Source organism: Diabrotica virgifera, chromosome 5 (genome assembly GCF_917563875.1).
Source record: "Diabrotica virgifera virgifera chromosome 5, PGI_DIABVI_V3a".
Lineage (NCBI taxonomy): Eukaryota > Metazoa > Arthropoda > Insecta > Coleoptera > Chrysomelidae > Diabrotica > Diabrotica virgifera.
Window position 1 is genome coordinate 6,027,388 of NC_065447.1, and position 21,073 is coordinate 6,048,460.

The window sequence follows — 21,073 nt, forward strand, 5'->3', positions numbered from 1 at the left end:
GCAGTAATATCAGACTCAAAAGTATATTAATCCAGTCGGGATAGCATTTAACCTTGCATCGTTACGTTAGCTGCCGTCTTGATTTTAAAGAAGAACCGTTTTTACAGGAACTGAAATTATTCCAAATAAATTATTTACAAGTATTACAATTTCTTTTTAACATTTTTTGTCGTGAGGTCGATATTTTCCTAATTAATTGTACTTACAGTAGACGCCTATGATATTACATGTAACTTTTTTGGTATTATAATATAATTCAAACCCTTCTAACCACTTAAAGTCCTATGTTTTGGCTATCTGTGGGCAAATTTTCAGCCAAATCGACTATGATGTATTTTGGGAATGGAGGAAAATCTATATTTTTGTACACTAGAAATCGATCTGTATTTTAATGCTTTCTACACTATAAAATTTGATCAAAAACTTGTTTTGAATTAAATAACTTGTTATAATACTATATAATGATATTTTTGAGCCCCTTCTATTAAAATATTATGTTTTCCATTGATACTTTATGATAGAAAATGCAAATTTGTTTAAACAAATACTATTGCCTGTAATACATCCAACTCCCACAGAAGTCTGGAAGCACGTTGCCACTAGCGCCACTGTCGGCTTGAGTTGAACTACGTTTTGACAACGTAAAATTTGACGTAAACATTCAAATTTAATTTTATAAATTTTTGAATAACGAGCTAATTTTGCTAAATTAAATTAAAATAAAAATAGTTCAAACATACAAAAACAATAATAAAGTAATTTTATAAATGTAAGGTTAGATTGCTGTGGTTATCCTACTCATACCGCTAGATGGCGCTATTTTTTAGCTTCCTCAAAATTAATGGGAAATGTCAAAATATGTATGTATTACAGTCTATAGTATTTGGTTTAAATAAATAAACATGTTTAAAATCACGGTTATTAGACTTTATTACGGTTGCCTTGACCGACGGTGGTGGGGAGACTTATATTTTTGATTTTACGTCACAAGAGTACACATTCCCATATTTTTAAATGATTTTCGATCATTGAATGTGTGTTATTGTGTATATATGTGTGTTATTATGAAATAATAAGACAACTAGTACACATTTTATCTTATACCGGGTGGTAAATCGTAAAAAGGGCCATAGGAAACTCAATGTAAAATTCTAAATTCTTGAATTCCTGCTTCCCTATAGTTGATTTTTTAACCAAGAGGAGTAAACTAAAAAGACAGATTCACACCCAAGAAAGTTACTAAAAGAGTCACCAAATTCATCTTCTTTTTTCGTGGATCATATCAGCTTTCGATGATAATCCATACATATTATATTATACTCACACATCGCTAAAGAGTTCTTAAAACAACTGTTTTAATATAAAAGTAGACTAAAAATCTAAAAATTAAAGGAATAATGCAGAAAACACAAAAAATCGCCGATATACTTAATTAACCTATAAAATGACAGAAGTGCCAAAATTTCATAAATGTCATTAGTGTCAAAATTTAATAACAGTGGAGTAAACTTGCCTGCGGTTGGACCAATTAGAAACAAGCATTACGGCGCGGTAAATTTGAATCACTCCTCTTGGTTAAAAAACAAACTATAATTATTTTACATCAAAAGTCATGAGAGAATACTTGTAGAGAATTAAAATCTGTATTAAAATCAAAAATGCATTCCAAAATTTTTAAAAATATGATACATTTGCCACAATAGTTATGCGTGTAAAAGTTAGGCCACACGTTACTATTTAACTGACAGTGCTCACACCATTGACTGAATAAAAAATCTTTATTATTAATACTTTCTCCGCAACCGAGGGTATCTTATCAACTGTATTGTTTTTAAACAATAGATGATAAAATAAAAATATTGACAGTTCAAAAATGTGAACATTATTGCATTGTGTGTGGCCTAAGTTTGGGCTGAAAACTAAAATGTATTACATTTTTACAAAATTTTGGAATATGTTTAATTACGTAGACCAATTTTAACAGTTGTTTTCAATACAGATTTCAATCCTCTAATAGTTTCTAATGTCTTTTTATGTAAAATAATTAGGGAAGCTGGAATTCAACAGTTTAGAATTTTACATTGAGTTAATGCAAAATTTTGACGCATGTCAAAATTCTCAATGTGTTTTAATTGTATTCATTATTTTCGAATCCTGAGAAAACTAATAAATATTTTTGAAAAATTTAAACTCAGAATGAAAGACTACATTATTACCGAGGGCCGAAAGTCCCTGAAAACTTCTATAATGTTTATTTTAATAAGTTACAGGGCTGAAAATAAAAGAGAAGTGTGATATTTAATTTCAAATATTTCATTCAATAGAAACTGCTTGTTTATTCTAAGGGGCTTTCCGCCCTCGATAATAATGTAATCTTTCATCCAGTGTTTAAATTTTTCTAAAATACTTGGTTTTCTCAGGATTCGAAAAAAATCATATTACGATTCAAATGACAGTACACTCTCGTGACGTAATCGCACCCTTAATGTTCATTGGTTAGTCGATCTAGGCAACCGTAGTAATGTCCTAAGAACCGTGGTTTAAAATAACATTTTGAGAAAAAAAAAAGAAGTTTTATTTATACATCCCACAGATGCTATATACCAATTTTCATACAAATCGGAGATCCAAAAGTTTTTTTGATCCAAAATTGAGTGATTTGAAATGGAATCACCCTAATACTACTTGTTGAGTATGTATATGAAAAATGTATAATATTTTAAGTCCTGGCGTAAAATGGGCAGGCCAGAACCTACCCAATAGTAGGAATATTTTTTAATGTTTACATTATTTTCTTCGTCCCTCTACTGATCGTTGTTGTACTAGAGCATTTTTTTACCAAAATTACTGTTGGTTCTATTATATAGTTTTTTGGTTATATTGTTCTGGACGTGTCAGATAATAATTACACAGAATGTATACGAATCTATGTTCTGCTGTTGTATCAATTTATTGATTAAAAAAATATTTTTATAGGAATCCAGTTGTGAAAATGTGATCCAGCGAGACATAGCTCGAACTTTGCCAGCTCACGAGTTCTTCAAAGAGGCCGGTGGATTGGGACAAGATTCTTTGTATAGGGTGAGCAAAGCATATGCCATCTATGACTCAGAAGTGGGATATTGCCAAGGACTAAGTTATCTGGCTGCGACTCTAATCCTACACGTAAGTATACCATTTTTTTCTTATTAAATATGTTTTTGTCGTGTCTAGGTGATTTATTCTGGCCCAAAAATGCTACCACCAACAGAAAGATATATTTATATGCTTCTTAGACTTCGAAAAAAGCATTACTAGACAAGGCGAAAACGGCGGGTTCGTTGGAAAAAAATATTCCCATGAGATTTTTTGCATTATAACATTCGTGAGACATCCCAGAATAAGGTTCAAGAAGTCTTCCACGCGAAAAGTGGTCCAAATTTTTTTGAACAATTTTTTTTGTTCAAATTGCAAAAATCAATATTTTCGGTCCGGACTAATTTTTTTTTTAATTTCTTGGACCATTCTGGACATCAAATATATCTTCTAATTTTTCTCTAAAGTTGATCTTTTTCGAGTTATAAGCAATTTAAAATTGAAAAAAAAAAACGAAAAATGGCGGTTTTCAAGGCTTAATAACTCGGTTAAAAGTTATTATTATGAAAGTCAGAAAGTGACTAAATCAAAGTTTAAAGCCCCCCTACAAGATCCTGATGAAATTTTTGTCATTATTTTATTACTAAGGTATTATTTTTAAGTAATAATGAGCGGTAATATCGTATTGACGCGGCTGTAAATGTGAGTGCGAAAGATATGCCATTTCGGCAGTCCAACCGTGCATCTTACTCGCACTTACATTTCCAGCCACGTCAATACGATCTTACCGCTCATTATTATTATGTACTTAAAAATAATACCTTAGTAATAAAATAATGACAAAAATTTCTTCAGGATCTTTTTTTGGCTTTAAACTTTGATTTAGTTACTTTCTGACTTTCATCATAGTAATAACTTTTAACCGAGATATTAAGCCTTGAAAATCGCCATTTTTCGTTTTGTTTTTTAATTTTAAATTGCTTATAAGTCGAAAACGATCAACTTTAGAGAAAAATTATGAGAGATGTTTTTTGTCTAGAATAGTCCAAGAAACCTAAAAAATTTGTCCGAAAATATTGATTCTTGTAAGTTGAACAAAAAAAATTGTAAAAAAAAAGAATGTGTGTACTTTGTACGCACGTAAGAAGTTATACTTCTATTATATGATTTCTTAAAAATAAATATACTTTAAACAGTTTGTTTTTATTTTTTTTAAACACCAAACTAATTTTGTGCTTACCGCTTAAAAAAAATAAAAAAAGTATAGGATTGCACTGGATTCGAACTCAAGACCTCTCGATCTCTGGCCGAATTAGTCGACGCATTGAAGCACAAAAAAAGGCCTTACTGTCGATTTTTGGCGCAGTAAGACGGATTTTAATGCAGTTTGGTGCGTTGGATTCGTGAGAATGTCAGGAAATTTTGTGAACTATTGTAATGAATAAGAAATCTGAAATTGCATTTGTGCATAAGAAAAATTCATTTCAAAAGTGCATTTTGAAATAGGCAATTATTATACATTTGCAATCGGTAAATAGTTGGGCAACATCCCGATTAATTATTTTAATTATTTTTAATCATTTTTAAGTCCATATAATAGTCTAAGATGTCAATAACCATTATTAATAAACAAAAAAATTTTCCTTATGGGGGAATCGAACCAAGTACTAACAGGTCCGTAACAAAAACAAATAGGTAAGTAAAAATTGTAATAGTATATTATTCAACGAGCATGTAATGATGGCTATTACTCACGATGATGAAGTTTGCGACACGAGCCGTAGGCGAGTGTCGTAATTCATCAGAGTGAGTAATAGCCATTACATGCGAGTAGAATACTATACTTTTTCTACGACCTTTTTTTTATTTTAATTAGTAAAAAATTTAATTATCAACTATTCGAGATTTAAATTATAATAATTTACAAAAATACCTAAATGCTATTTACCACTAGTACGTGGCTGAATAATTGGTTGCCTACTATTACTAAGTTCTTATTTATTGTAAAAATACAACTCGAAATAGTCAATATAAGTTCTATTCGTTTCCGAGAAATTATAAGCTTAAGTTTGTACCTACTGTCACTGAATCTTATAAATAGGAAATGGCTGTTGTCGGTGGACGTATTTCATATATATAGTTATAATGTATACTTACATTTAACTATATATAATATAATAATACAACTATACATAATATGTTATAACATATTTAACACAATATAACTTGAAAAACAAACACAATATTAGTTATAAATTCCAATTAACATAAACAAAATGCACTAATGTCACTGTCACTAAATTAAATGATAAACGTCAAAATTTTTAGTAAACAAGATATAAACGTAAAATATATACATACTGACATTGTTACAGTTAAAATTCCTTTAAAAATTTTTCGAAGTTAATTATTGGTATAAATTACAATGATTATTGTATTAAATAAACAAGTTTAAGTAATTTGATTTGCAGTTTATATACGATTAATATTAAAAGTGGCATGCGCCACTTGAATCTAACTTCAGCCCGTGAGTAATGACCCATGAGTAACTTCAGCCCGTGAGTAATGAATTATTACTCACGGGTACAGTAATGGGTGCTATTATCTATGAAAAAATAGCGAATAATGAACATGTTATTAAACGGTCGTAGAAAAAGAAAATTACTACATACTTAAATGTATTATAAAATTAATATATTCCTAAATTTTAGAAGAAACATTCGTAAATAGGTACATTTATACAAAACATTCGAAAAATCGACACTTCAATACCTCGACTAAATGCTATACCAAATACGCTACGAGGACTGTGTCTGTATCGGTTCTGACGTACCTAATGACAATTCACGGTAACAAACAGACAATGTATTATCAAGTATTATCAAAACATTTTATTGTATATTTATTATAAATATACAATAAAATGTTTTAATAATACTCATCTTATTCCTGAGGAAGACAAATCCAAAGACACAAAAATTATAATAAATATATAATAGATTATAATAAATATATTTACTAAAAACACTAATATATTCTTTTCACACCTTTTCTTGCACTGATATATTTATACATGACTTGAAAGATAGCAACTAAACGCCATACAAATTTTACTCTCAATCGCGCCTAAAGAAGTATAACTTCAAAAATTTGGACCACTTTTCGTGTGGGCGACTTCTTTAACCTTATTCTGGGATGTCTCACGAATGTGATTATGTAAAAAAATTCCATGGGAATATTTTTTCCAACGAACCCGCCGTTTTCGCCTTGTCTATAGATAGAGTGAGACATGACCTATAGCGTTTATATAGGAAAGACATCAAACTACTAAAAAACTTGTAATGGAACCAAAACGTCAGAATTAGGATGTTCCACGTCAGCAGAAGTAGAAATTAGGAGGGGAGTTAAACAATGATGTGTTCTGCCACCCCTCCTATTTAATCTTTAGTTCGAATTTCTATATAAGAAGCACTGGAGGGTTTTAAGGGTGGAGTAAGGTTTTAAGTGAATGGCGTAAATATCAACAGCATCAGATACGCCGATGATACGGTGTGATTGCGGATTCAGACTTGGGTCTACAACGACTCATCAACAGGACCGACTCAATCTGTGAGCAATTTGGTATGAAAATAAACTTTAAGAAAATCAAAGTGATGTCAATCCGAAAAAACTAAAATGTATTGTACCCTCGTAGATCGCTGGGAAAAACACTCAAAATAACAAAATTCAGTTTGGCAACACTGTGTGAATGTTGATAGTAACATATCCCTTTTAAAATAAACAGAACTGTAATTTAGTCCAGACAAATTAATATATTTTTTGCCAACAGAAATGAGATTTTTCAACCAAATAATGTTGCAAATATGATAGCCCCATCAAAGAACAATCTGACCCCAAAAAAAATAAAGGAAGGATGAAAATTTGGGAATAGGTAGTTGAAATTGTCTATTATTATATAAGAAAAAGTTTACAATTCTACATCCCCTCCATTTTACAAAAATGGGGGGATTTTACAAAAAAAATACATTCAAAATAAGACCGGAATTGGATAAAATGACTAATTCTAAACAACTTTTCTTCTATAGAGTTTTTTCACTAAGTCAGTTTTTAAGTTAATTCCATAAACAATTACGATTTTTTTTCAAAATTAAAAAAAAATGTTTTATTTGAAACCCAATTTTTTTCAAAACTGAGCACTTTGAACCAATGAAACTTATAATATATGTATAATATAAACAATACATAAGTAAAGTAACTTGTAAAGCGGTAACGATTAATTTTATTTAAGAAGCCTAATTAAGGGGTGATTTTCGCCATTTTTTACCAAAAAATAAAAGGGACCAACAATATTTTGAGCGTAACTCACTTACTTTTATTGTTAGAAGTTTTTTTAAAAAACAAAAATAAACCTTTTTTTAAGCACTTAAACACTAAAAAAGTTGTAATGAATTTTCCCCGAAAAGTGCTCCGTTTTTTGGTTATTTCACATTTAGAGTTTAGTTCTAGCAGCCGTAGAGGTAACATCGTTTAATAGTGGCTTGTGAATTTAACCAATATAAGTTAAAAGTTAAACAGTTTTTATTGTAAACACAACTGTAAGTAGAAAAACTTAATTTTTAAAAAAGAAATACAATTTACATTTCAACGTTCTACTCAATCGAAACCAGAATATTGCCTTAGAACAGTTGAATAGTTTTTACTATAAACACACCTGTAAGGAGAAAAACCCAATTTTTAAACAAGAAATACAATCTACATTTCAGCGATCTACTTAATTGAAACTTGAGTATTGCCTTAGACAAAAACTTAAGTAATTAGTGGTACCTTTAATAGTACGGTTAATATTACTATAATGGATTTAAATTGTCAGGCATGCCATAAAATTATACCACCGACAGATGGTAGCAAACTGGAATGTTCTGGATGCAAAACCACATGGCACGGTGTTTGTGCTCAACCTCAACCCTTAAATTTTTCACCTGCAACCTTGTTGACATGGAAGTGTCAAAATTGTACCACAGAAGCAGATGCTAGCACAATGCACTTCAACGCAATTATGGCTCAGCTTGCTAATTTAAGTAACGCTATCGCAACATGTAACACTCGAATGTCTGACTTACATAATTTAGTAAATTCTCAGTCGACAAAAATTGACGCTTGCATCTCGGAAATAGCGGTTCTAAGAAGAGAAAACGAACAGCTAAAAATTAAAATCCAGAAAATAGAATCCTCTCCTCCCGAAAATATCCTTATAGAGCTGGCTGATAGAAAACAAAGGGAAAAAAATGTTTTGCTCATGGGTGTTCCAGAAAATACAGAATCCGATGAAGTTAATGCACAACAAATATTAAATCAGGTAGCTCCTAACTTACAAATAGCTTCGCATCGCCGGCTTGGCTTTCCTCGCCAAGATATGAAACCAAGGCCGCTGAAAGTTACTATGATGTCCAGTGAAGATGCCCTTTTTGTTCTTAAAAATAAATCTAAACTGAATCAAAACTCAAACTCAAACATATACATAAAACAAGATCTGACACCTTGCCAGTCAAAATATCTAGCTGAATTACGAACAGAGCTACAAAGTCGTATAGATAATGGGGAGAAAAATTTAACGATTAGATACATAAACAAAATACCTAGAATTACTACAAGAGGAACAACCAAACGTGATAGAGAGGAACAGGAATCACCTAGACGTGAAAAGGGACTCAAGACTTCAAAGCCTGCTTTATGTGGGGCAAACTCATCTGTACCTGAATAGCAATCATTCAAAATAGTATTTTGGAACTGTCAAGGATTTGCCAATCTGGATGAATTTGTTAGAGATTACGATGATTTTTCGGTTTTATGTCTTACTGAAACATGGCTACTTAATGAGTGTAATAATTTGTCAATTGTTTTGTCATCCTATAATGTTATAAGTAGTCCTGCTTCGAAAGAGAAATCCGTGGGCAGAGCAAGCGGTGGTATCTACATATTTTATAAAAATGTATACAACTGTGTAATTTTAGAAAAAACACCGTGGTGGCTATTTTGCAGACTGGTTTCTCCTTCGGAAGAGTCTATTATTATTTGCACAGTATATTTTAAACCGTCCTTGGATATTGTGTATATTCTAGAACTTTTTCAAGTATCTCTGTCGGAAATTCTAGAAAACCATTTCGATGTTCCGCTTCTAATTGGCGGTGACTTTAACAGTAGAATATCAGATATTGGAGAAGTTCCGCCAGAGATGCTGGAGGGCACAAATCTATCGGAGTATCGTCTAAGCAATGACATGGTTTTAAATACTAAGGGGCGCCATATTATTGACTTCATGAACACCAACTCTTTCTGTCTACTTAATGGGAGGACTGAGTCTGATACACCGGCACAATTTACTCACATTAGCAAAGCTGGAAATAGTGTAATTGACTTAGCATTCATCCAGAACAGTGCAATACCTATTATCCAAGATTTATGTGTAATGAACCATAACAGCCCTTCTGACCACTTTGGTATACTGGTAACTTGCGTTTCCGACTTTTTTCGAGAAAGTCGTTTCAAAAAAGCACTTCCTATACAAAAAAAAACTATATATCAATGGAATACTGACCTTGCCTTTTTCTATAAAATTTCTATGCAACATTCGAATAAAACGTCTCTTTCTATAAATATTGATGCACAGGAACTGTACAATAATCTAATGTCAGCAATTAAAGAAACTGCTTCGCAATTACAACTTTGTAAAGAAAAATCTTTCCCGTCGTGTATCAGGCAAAGTCCTCCATGGTTTGATCATGAATGTACCTCAGCTAAAAACAACATGAAACAAAGCCTCAAAACAGCTAAATCAAATAACTTCCGCGACCCCTATAAAACAAATTTTTTGACATCAAAAAAAGCCTATAGACAAATAATTAAAAAGAAAAAACATATATATTTTCATAACCTGTATTCTCAACTTGCAAACAGCAGGGACTCCAAAACATTCTGGTCAGTGATTAGGAAATTTCGGAAAAATCACAATACTTCTTTTATCGATGTAGACGTATGGGAGCAATTTTATTCGAATATATATCCCCCAAAACTATATCATAATGCCCGTTTTTTTGATGCAAGACATCCCATTTTTGACGCTATTATAACCAGTGACGAAATATATAGAGTCCTAAATAACTGTCCCAATCGTAAAGCACCTGGAACTGACCATATTTCTTATGAATTCTTTAAAAATCTTCCAAATAATTGGATACTGTATTTAACGGGCATGTTTAATAGAATACTGGAAACAACCATTACGCCGCATAACTGGAGTGAAGTCATTTTTACTATGATATTTAAAAAGGGCAACAGAGATGATCCAGCAAACTATAGAGGTATTGCCTTACTTAATTGTGTTGAAAAAATATTTACTAATATTTTGTTAAACAGACTCAGAGATTGGGTTGAAGTAAATAATGTTCTTCCCGAATGTCAGTCGGGTTTCAGGGGATCAAGGGGTTGCATTGATAATGTATTCACCCTCACTTCTGCTGTACAACTGCAACTACGACTGAAAAAACGCAAAGTGTACGCTGCCTTTGTAGATTATAAGCGGGCTTTTGACTCCATTATCCATCATTTGCTGTGGCAAAAGCTATTTGGCCTTGGGGTGAGTTCTAAAATAATAGCCATTTTGAAAAACATTTATGATAATGCTAGGATGTACATCAAAACTCCAAACGGCTACACAAGACCATTTGATATTTCAACAGGAGTCTTACAGGGTGAACCTTTGAGTCCACTATTATTTAGTTTATTTATTGCGGATATAGAACAGTTTTTTATTAGTCAAGGATCACAAGGTATCTCCATTGATAGCCAAAATCAAATAATAATGCTATTGTATGCTGATGATTTGGTCATTCTTTGTGACTCGGAAGTTGAACTCGGTAAAAATTTAAGTTATCTAGAAAAATACAGTGACAAAAACCAGCTAACTGTAAATGTTGGCAAAACCAAAATTCTTCCATTTGCCCGAAGCGGTCAAATTGGCAATAAAGGCGTTAAGTTCCTATATAAGAATGAAAAAATAGAAGTTGTTAACAAATTTGTATATCTTGGAGTCACCCTAACCACAACATCACTTTTTAAAGCAATGGCCGATACAACAGTGGAAAGAGCAAAACACGCAATTGGTAACGTGATAGGTTTAATGGCTAAAACCAAAATGAATTCTTGGACATCTCGTGTGCAACTTTTCGATTCGCTAGTTCAAAGCCTTGTTATGAACTGTGTGCCCGTTTGGGGAATGAGATATGCTGACCAGTTAGAAAGAATACAAATAACTTTCTTTAAAAAACTTTTACATCTCAGTATCAATACACCTGATTATGCTGTTAGGTTGGAGACAGGAAGAGTAAAAATTTCTTTTACTATTTTCAAGCTAACTTTAAATTGGCTTATCAAGCTATCGCAAATGCATGATTTAAGACTTCCTCTTATTTGTTTTCTGCGTCAGCTTCAAATTTCTTCAGCAAATAATTCAATAAATACGAACAGATACAACTGGGTTTCACAGTTTAAGCAATATTTTCAAATATTAGATTATGAATTTTCTTGGGATGAAAACATCTCTGATTGGCTATTAAAAAACAAGAAAAGCATGTTAAAAAAGTATATGGATATGCTTCATCAAGAAGACATTCAAGCAGTCTCCATGTCAACATTCTCAACTATTTACAAACATTTATCCGTAGATACCTCAGTACAGAAATATCTGGAATTTCAAATTCCCATAAAATACATTCGTGCCATGGCGCAACTTCGAACATCTAATCGCCATGTGTTAAAATTTACCTATAATGGTATAACATATCATATACGACCATCTGAAATCTGTACTATTTGTAACACAAACAAGTTGGAAACTCTTGAACATTTACTGTTTGAATGTCCCATTTACAGTTCAATGAAACCGGTTAATATGGCCCCCCTTAATAATTGCACCGACCTTATTGGTTGTCTTAATAATGTAACTATAATATCTCTGAAAGCAATTTCAATATATATTTGGAATATCATAAAACTTAGATCTTTTGTTTTAAATGAATAAGCTTCAGTTTCTCCTTCATTGGTGTTTATTTAAGAAAACAAGTCTCCATTTCAGTTAGTAATAGCGATTAACTTTTGTTTAAATTTGTTAATAGTTACTTATGTTCTAGACTAGTTGTTAGTTATATTCTGTACTTCAGTTTCTCCTTCATTGGTGTTTATTAAAAAAACCAAGTTCTCCATTTCAGTTAGTGATAGCGCTTAACTTTTGTTTAAATTTGTTAATAGTTATTTATGTTCTAGACTAGTTGTTAGTTATATTCTGTACTTACTAAACTCATTGTTATAAAACTGTAGTTTTTAAAAACAATAAATGTCTATCTATCTATCTATCTAAACACTAAAAAAGTTGTAATGAATTTTCCCCGAAAAGTGCTCCGTTTTTTGGTTATTTCACATTGAAATATTCGATTTGGAATTTGACGAAGAAGAACCTACATTTCATTAGCTGCAACTCCGCTTCTACTGGATCCGCAGACCTCACGCATACACCATTTTTTCAATTTTTTATAAGCTATATTTTTACTAAGAATATTTTTTTCCCTAAAATACTTACTTTTTGAGTTATCTCCGAAAAACCGTCCAAAAACATTTTTTTTTTTGGTTAAAAATGAACACATTCATTCGCAAATAACTCGAAAAGTATCGACTTAGTAAAAAAACTCTCTAGAACAAAAGTTACTTAGAATTAGTCATTTTATCCAATTCCGGACTTATTTTGAACGTATATTTTTTCACCCCCGAGAAAAAAAATTTCTCCCCGTATTTTCCAATTTTTGTAAAATGGAGGAGATGTAGAATTGTAAACTTTTTCTTATATAATAATAGACAATTTCATCTATCTATTCCCAAATTTTCATCCTTCCTTTATTTTTTTGAGGTTTTCGTAAAATTTTGCTTTCCCTGATCGGGCTATGATGTGCAAAATAATTTTTAATTGGGTTCTGCTAATGAACTTGCTTTTTTGTCATTAAAATAGAAAAAACTTTAAATTTCACTCATTAAATCATTATCGTCCAGTTATCGTCTTAATTATTTTAACTGTACTAATATCCGTCGACTAATTCTGAATGATTAATGGGTTGTTACAACATTTTATCTGTAGCGGCTTCTGGAATGTCTTAAAAATATCGAATTTCATTGATAAAATGCACATATCCCACCGTTCTTCGCTTCGACAGTACCTCAACCTTGATTTATCTGTCGCTCAGCATTTGGCCAGAAACAAATTTTTCGTTCAAGTTTGATGATCAAGACTCTTTGAAACTAATATCTGTGACATGTAATTTATTTAGCCTTGTAAGTAGAACTAATATTGTTTTTTTTTTGTTTGCAGATGCCAGAAGAACAAGCCTTTTGTATATTGGTGAAACTCATGTACGACTACCATTTGAGAGACTTGTACAAACACGGTTTTGACAATCTATATTTACGTTTATACCAATTAAATAGACTAATGGAAGAGCACCTGTCGTCGCTGTCTTTACATTTTACCGAGCACCACATCGAGACACACATGTTCGCCTCGCAGTGGTTCCTGACTGTGTTCACTGCCAGATTTCCCTTGTACTTCATGTTCCACGTTATAGACATTTTTCTTTTGCAAGGTATTGATACCTTGTTTCAAGTTGCCATAGCCCTTTTAATGGTGAGTATAAATATACAATAGGGAACTTGCACATTTTTTTTATTACATGATAATGTTCAGTTTTGTATCAAAATGACATTTCCAAAATTTTATGCTTCAAAAACTCATAATGACTTAGAAGTATGGCTCTCTGTCAAATGCTCTGAAACTTTGGGTTCTGGTAGTCCTTCATGTGTAGAACAAATGGGTTTAAGATATAAGCCTCTGAAGTTATAGGTACATTAAGGACGTTTGAGTTGGAATAAACTCATTTTCTCGAGAATTACGTTACGTTAGTTTACGTTACGTTAGGTTACTTAGAAGTTGAGTTAATTTATTTGAATACGGATTAAATAGGGGTGATTTACATTTGAAATTAGATTAGTTACGTTAGGTTACTTTGAGGTTAATTTAATTTTCAATGTAAATTAGATTAGTTACGTTAGGTTACTTAGAAGTTAAGTTAATTTATATTTGAAATTAAATTAGTGACGTTATTACGAATCAGGTCGATTTTTATTTTTAAATTATAATTTTGTGGCATATACATATAGCATACTAGTGACGTCATCCATCTGGGCGTGATGATGCAAATGATGATTTTTTTAATAAGAATATGAGTCGTGTGATAGCTCATTTGAAAGTTTGTACAATTCTCTATTCACTAATATAAACATTAACATAATTTAAAATAAAAATGTATACCATTTTTATTCAGTTGCAATGCGAAGGCAAAACAATCTTACTTTTCAATTAGAATACGGAGCGCAGTCCAGTCCTCTGAATCGCGATTTTCGGCTCTTATTGGAGCCTCATCGGAGAGAACATAGGCACTGTTCTCCATATCCTAAATGACCAGCACCGAGAGCTTTTCCAACCCATTGCAACCGAAGTGAAGGTATTAGGTGACTAGCGTCATCTGGCAATTGAAAGATGAAGTAGTTTTCAATCCTAATAGCAAAATTAATAATATTGAAAATATTACTAAAAGATTTTTAACTCGATGAGGCTCCAATAAGAGCCGAAAATCGCGACTCAGAGTACTGGACTGCGCTCCGTATTCTAATTGAAAAGTAAGATTGTTTTGCCTTCGCATTGCAACTGAATAAAAATGGTATACATTTTTATTTTATAGTCGTATTACTCCGTAGAGTAACAGGTGCATTTTTCCGTTGGAACTTTACCAAGCTGCAGACGGGGGATGTGAATTGCATACTGTAGAATTCCTTCCCTTTCGTCTTCACTGCAGCATCGATTTGGCTTGCAAATTGTAGAAGCCTTGGAGGTGTCACTAGGAAAGTGTACCAATAAGTTTTCAATTTAAAAGTCTTTTAGTAATATTTTTAATATTTTCAATATTATTAATTTTGCTATTAGGATTGAAAACTACTTCATCTATTAACATAATTATTTATACAGGGTGTCCAAAATTTTTTTTGAATTAAATTAATTGAGACAAAAAGAAGAATATATATAATTTATTTAATTCGAAATACATTTTACTGCTGTCAGAAAACAGAAAAAAAATGTAAATTTGAAAAATAAAAATTGCTTTTCGCTTAAATTAAATGATCAAACTGCTAAAAGACAGGTGGGCAGCTTTAATATTGAATTTAAGCGAAAAACAATATTTATTTATCGAATAAATTTTTTTCATGTTTTCGGACGATAGTAAAATGTATTTCGAATTAAATAAACTATATAAATTCTTCTTTTTGTCTCAATTAATTTAATTAAAAAATATTTTTTTGGGCACCTTGTATAAATAATTATGTTAATGTTTATATTAGTGAATAGATAATTGAATAACCTTTCAAATGAGCTATCACACTACCCCTATTCTTATTTAAAAACATCATCGATTGCGTCATCACGCCCAGATGGATGACGTTACTGGTATGATATATATGCCAAAAAATTATAATTTAAAAATAAAAATCGACCTGATTCGTAATTTATCTCCGGAATTGCCCATTCTCGAGAAAATGAATTTATTCCAACTCAAACGTCCTCACTGTACCTATAACTTCAGAGGCTTATATCTTAAAACCATGATTTTTTGGAGCTATGCGCCCATTGAATCTTTTGTTCTACACATCAAGGACTATCAGAACCCAAAGTTTCAAAGCATTTGACAGAGAGCCATTTCCCATAAGGTTTCTGCGGGGTCCTTTAAAGTCTTCTGTATTTTAAAATCGTATGTCATTGTAATAATAAATACTAGTTTGTTGACATTGGAGTTTGATATAGTTATTGAAGGAAAGGAAAGAAGGTTTACTACGGAAAATATAACCATTTTGTAAAAGTACAAGTTTTCTATGAATAGTTCAAACGATCAAAAACACTTGTAACGTCAAATAACTGTATTTTCTACTGACGTTTATAACGTCTAATTTAAAATTCTGTTTACTATGTTGGAAGAATGTAAACATAAACGGATGACGTCACGACGTCATTGGTCTTTATGGGCCAAACAAAACTTTTTTATCTTTGATACATGTTTTAAATTATGTTCTGTTGTGATTTATAACATTTTTTTAGGCCGGAGTGTGACGTCACAGCCAACTGCGGCTATATTCAGTGTTATGATCACTTTGTAAACAAAAATTGTAAACAAGTTGAAAAGATAGGGTTTACCGAATCTCAAGACCTTTTTAATTAGTATAAAGTTAAAATTTTGCTTCCTGTGCTATTTTTTATGTTTAATTATAGTGTTTTTTAAATTTCACTATCTTAATTCGGTCTCCTAAACCTTAAATCACCCATACATACATTTTATTGCTATTTATATAAAACATCATGCTTTATTATTTACACAACCTTGTAAAATTGTTGTAGTAACTATAACAATACTTACATATTGCAAAAAACGGAAATATTCTCTATAAAAACAATAAAAAAAACACAAATTTGCCACACTAAACAACGTTTGTTTAGAAAAGTTCAGGGTGGTACCCACATACACGTGGTAGAGTCATATAATGCTGTGAGGTATATCTTTTTCATTTTCACCCATCGCCAGGGTTTAACATAATACACGCCAATGTAAGACTTTTGGTCGGCGTTTTAAGGGTTTTAACCTATGTATTTTTGGCGGCTTAGCATGTAGAGCTTGTAAGTATAACCTAATTTTTTATCTTGGTCAACCTTTAAATTTTTTTACTCTTGTCTTCACTAATTATGGTTGTACTTATTTTAGGCTTAGAACACTGATGATGCTCTCTTTAGAGCGAAAACGTTCTGTCTTTTAATGTAGCCCTTTATTGGGGTTTTAATAAATATACCTTTTACACAGAAGTCTTTCTTCAATTTTTGTAATTAATGGTATACAGCCAGTTACGGGAAATTTTTCCTTGTGGAGGTTAATACAAAATTCTTAATTGTATGTCAAAAATGCGCAATAACTACCTTCTAAAACTCACCAAATTTCATTTTCATAGATCAACTGGTCTTAGAGCAATAAATAAATTGGCAGTTTGAAATCAACATTTCAACACCCCGTATCTCGCAAACGAAGTATTTGCGGACATATGTTTATAGACCAAACCGGCATTATTTTTTTATGTAGAATTAGCCCTTAAAATTTTTCATATTTATTTATGAACACCCTGTATGTGTGATAGTACGACTGATAGGACGGTAGTTTTTCAAATCTGTTCTGTCACCTTTCTTGTGTAATAAAACAATAACTGCATTGTTCCATTGTGAAGGGGTTTTTCCTTGGTAAATGCATTCGGTGAAAAGTTAAGCCTGGATAATTTTTTCCAACAAGGTGGAAATATAATTATCCACGATAAATATACCAGTGATTTTTTTGACATTTTTTTACTGATCCAGCAATAATTAACGGGGTCCCTCAATCTTAAAATGGCGACTCTCAAGTCGTCTTCTTTCGTCCCTCACATCGTCTGCAGGACATTTTGATGTAAGGAAGCAACGCAGTATATATCAATTCGTATATCAATTCAAAGAGGCAGAATGTTTATATTCCCTTCAGAGTTGTGACTGCATAATCTTCACTGATGATGCATAAGGATGCTGAAATGGTTGCTATATGGAGATGGTAGTCCAACTCTGAATCGAATATAAACAAAACCTGCCTTGAACCCTTTTTAATCTTTTTCATTTTACTCAGTTTTTGAGTATTTAGAAACTGTCTTTCGGTCCTTTTCCTAGACGAAGAGAAGGTAAATGCGTGGCCTAAGTGTCCTTTATTTGTTTTCTCCTATTTTCGTCGTCTCTACGTGATTATATATTGTAAAATCCGGAGATATGGGATGCAGCCAGAAAGCAGTTTATTAACGAAAAGTCTTAGATTTAAAATATTGTTTATTATATTTTTATTTCAATTATTCTAATTGTTTAAAAAGTAGTAAACTTTGTATCTGGGGCTTTTCGTTGTTTTCCTCTAAATACGAGAGATGTCGCTGATTTGCGTCTCAAAAGGTGGGTTCATTGCATCGCGATGTTTTGCTTTAAAAGAGGCAGAATCTCTATATTCCCTTCAGAGTTGTGACTGCATAATCTTCACTGATGATGCATAAGGATGCTGAAATAGTTGCTATATGGAGATGGTAGTCCAACTCTGAATCGAATATAAACAAAACCTGCCTTGAACCCTTTTTAATCAATTCGTTTGTTTTTCTATTTTAGACGTGCAAAAAAGACCTCCTACAGTTAGATTTTGAAGGTATATTAAAGTACTTCAGAGTCTCTCTACCGAAAAAGTGCAGATCTGAAGAAGCTGCCAAACAACTTATCAAACTAGCTTGCAGTATTAAAGTGAAGAAACTTAAGAGATACGAAGCCGATTTCATAGCTCTCAAAGGTAAGTCGATTATGAACCAACTAAACCAATATATCTCCTCTAATTTTTTTTATTTGTCATTGTCAATTGTTTAAAGTTTAAATGATACTGTCACATATTTTTAAAGGAAGTACCTATACAGAGACGAGCGTTTTTTTCACGATAATCAGGCCTATTCTTTAACTACAAATCGAATACAAATGAGTCAAATCGAGTAGAGGTCAGCAAGTCGGATCGGAATTTGTAGGAATTGGTATTCTCTATCTCATCTTGACCTCTACTATCAGAACGTTGGATAGAAATTGATTTCGACTAGTAGACCAGGGCACATCTGTAAAAATATTAGTACATTTGGACGTTGAGAGGTGACTCATATTTTTTTGCAGATATTGCTTGATAATATGCTTGCTATAATATAATAATATTTGAGTTATCCTCCCACTCAAAAAGGTCCGGAACATTGTTTAAATAATCAAAATGTCAAAAAATGAAGGAAAAATTCGATTATTTTCTTCGTGTTTTGATTACAACTTTGAAAGTATGTATTCATTTCTGAGAAAAGTTATACTGACATAAAAGTTGCGCAATTAAATTTCCTACAATATAGAATTCGTTAAATTTTTTAAAAATCATCACCCTTGTTGCAAAATAGCAATAATTGCGAAAAAAACGATAAAAAAACAAGTATTCGCATTTTACGTTTTTCAACCACACGGTTCCCGGGAAGGGGGGTTATCGTGGGAGGTCTTGTCACTGGGAATTTTCCGGCGTCAACTTATTTCTTAATGATTCTTTAGTCAAAATTCACTGAGAGCGAAATCGCAGCATGTTCTTTTTTTAACTAAGTGCGAAATTTATTTTTTCTGCACAAAGCTCTACTATTCTGTAAGCATTTTACATCGTTTGAAATTCATATTGTATTACCAATATTATTTTTTCTTTCAAAAACTGTCAGAAGTAGTTTTGGTGACATTAATACATTATCCTGCATTTTTTCACTACTCTAAGACCACTTTTTGAGGCTTTGAAAATGATTTTTTCACTTTTTTAACAGTTTTAAACGCTTTTGAGATAGTGCTCTTTTTCCGGGTGTGAGTATATAAATATACTTTATTCAATTTAATGATATTATTAGTATATATTATATAAAGACAAAATACAAGCTTAAATTATGCGCCAATTTAAAAAATTAACTAACTATAAGAGAGGTATGTATTTTTGCATTACAGGTGTTACAGGTAGAAATTCAATAACCATGCCGAATATAACAAAGGTATAATGGAACGCATATTTAAAATGGCATTATAAGGGCATAATAATACTATTTAAAAAAAATTGTTTTCTTTTTCAGTACAAAAAATGTTGTAACACTTTGCCAATTTATTATACATCTAATATTTCTAATAATTGTTAATACAGTAGAATGTCGATAATCCGGACAACAAAAATCCGGATCGTCAATAATCCGGATTTGTATCTAGCGGAAATATCTGATTCTTTTAAAATAAATTAAGAACTTCGCTGCGTAAAACGAACCTGTACCGCAGTTCAAAAATATTTTACACATTTTTTTTTAAAGCCCAAATAGTGTCTGATATTTTACTGTACACATGATGCTATTATAAATTATGTATATAATTACAATACAGTGTTTAAACATAAAAAAGTTTTGATTAATTTCACCTCTAGACACTTTACTGTACAAGAGAAAACATAAAATTTTAAAACGTTTGTTGTACTTTAATGTGTAAACTGGCCTTTTTTTGAGGTAATTTCGATAATCCGGATAATTTGATAATCCGGATGGGGCCCGGTCCCAATTAATCCGGATTATTGACGTTCTACTGTATTTTGCAGTCAACATATATCTGCATATTTATTTATATAATAAATAAATAATATAATATTATAATTATGTATGTTATCGAATTTCTACCTGTAACATCTATAGTGCAAAAATACATATCTCACTTATATACTCTCGGACAAAAATATTGCATATACATGTGGAATGAAATTTTTTGTTCTGCTATCCTTAGCCCCCCTGTATCATAGGAATAGGATTTATTTTTCGAATACCATCTTTTAAAGTATCACATCAATACTATAATCGGATTTAAATCTGATCTGGGCTATATACTGGCCAATATAACTTTTAAATTGAATCTCATCAAGATAAGTTCACTATGCTAACGACAAGAAGAAGTGCATTAGCACCAATATGTCATATCCAATATGGCTTTCAAATGGCAAAACATGATCTTCTAAAATGTTTTCAATGTACATATCAGTTGGCATTCGCCTAATCACCTTCACGTTTGGTATGTCCTTTCAAAGCAATACCGCTCCATAGCACTATGTCACCACCACCAAAACTAACGTTCTGTATGAGTTGTTCTGAAGTTATTTTCTTGTGGCATTTTTATAATCAAGTATATTCAAATGGGAAATAAGCCACAATTTTACCTAAAAATGATTTTATTAACGTT

General features: G+C 31.6%; 1 protein-coding gene across 5 annotated transcripts in view; it reads left to right on the forward strand.

Annotated features, from left to right (window-relative positions):
* Positions 1 to 21,073, forward strand: part of LOC114341352 (rab GTPase-activating protein 1-like) — a 121,895-nt gene that overhangs the window by 66,726 nt on the left and 34,096 nt on the right. For all 5 annotated transcript variants that reach the window (XM_028292311.2, XM_028292438.2, XM_028292172.2 and 2 more), the window contains exons 11-13: positions 2,977 to 3,165; positions 13,487 to 13,798; positions 18,431 to 18,605. In XM_028292311.2, the coding sequence (XP_028148112.1) occupies positions 2,977 to 3,165; positions 13,487 to 13,798; positions 18,431 to 18,605 (676 nt within the window). The remainder of the gene's footprint in view (positions 1 to 2,976; positions 3,166 to 13,486; positions 13,799 to 18,430; positions 18,606 to 21,073) is intronic.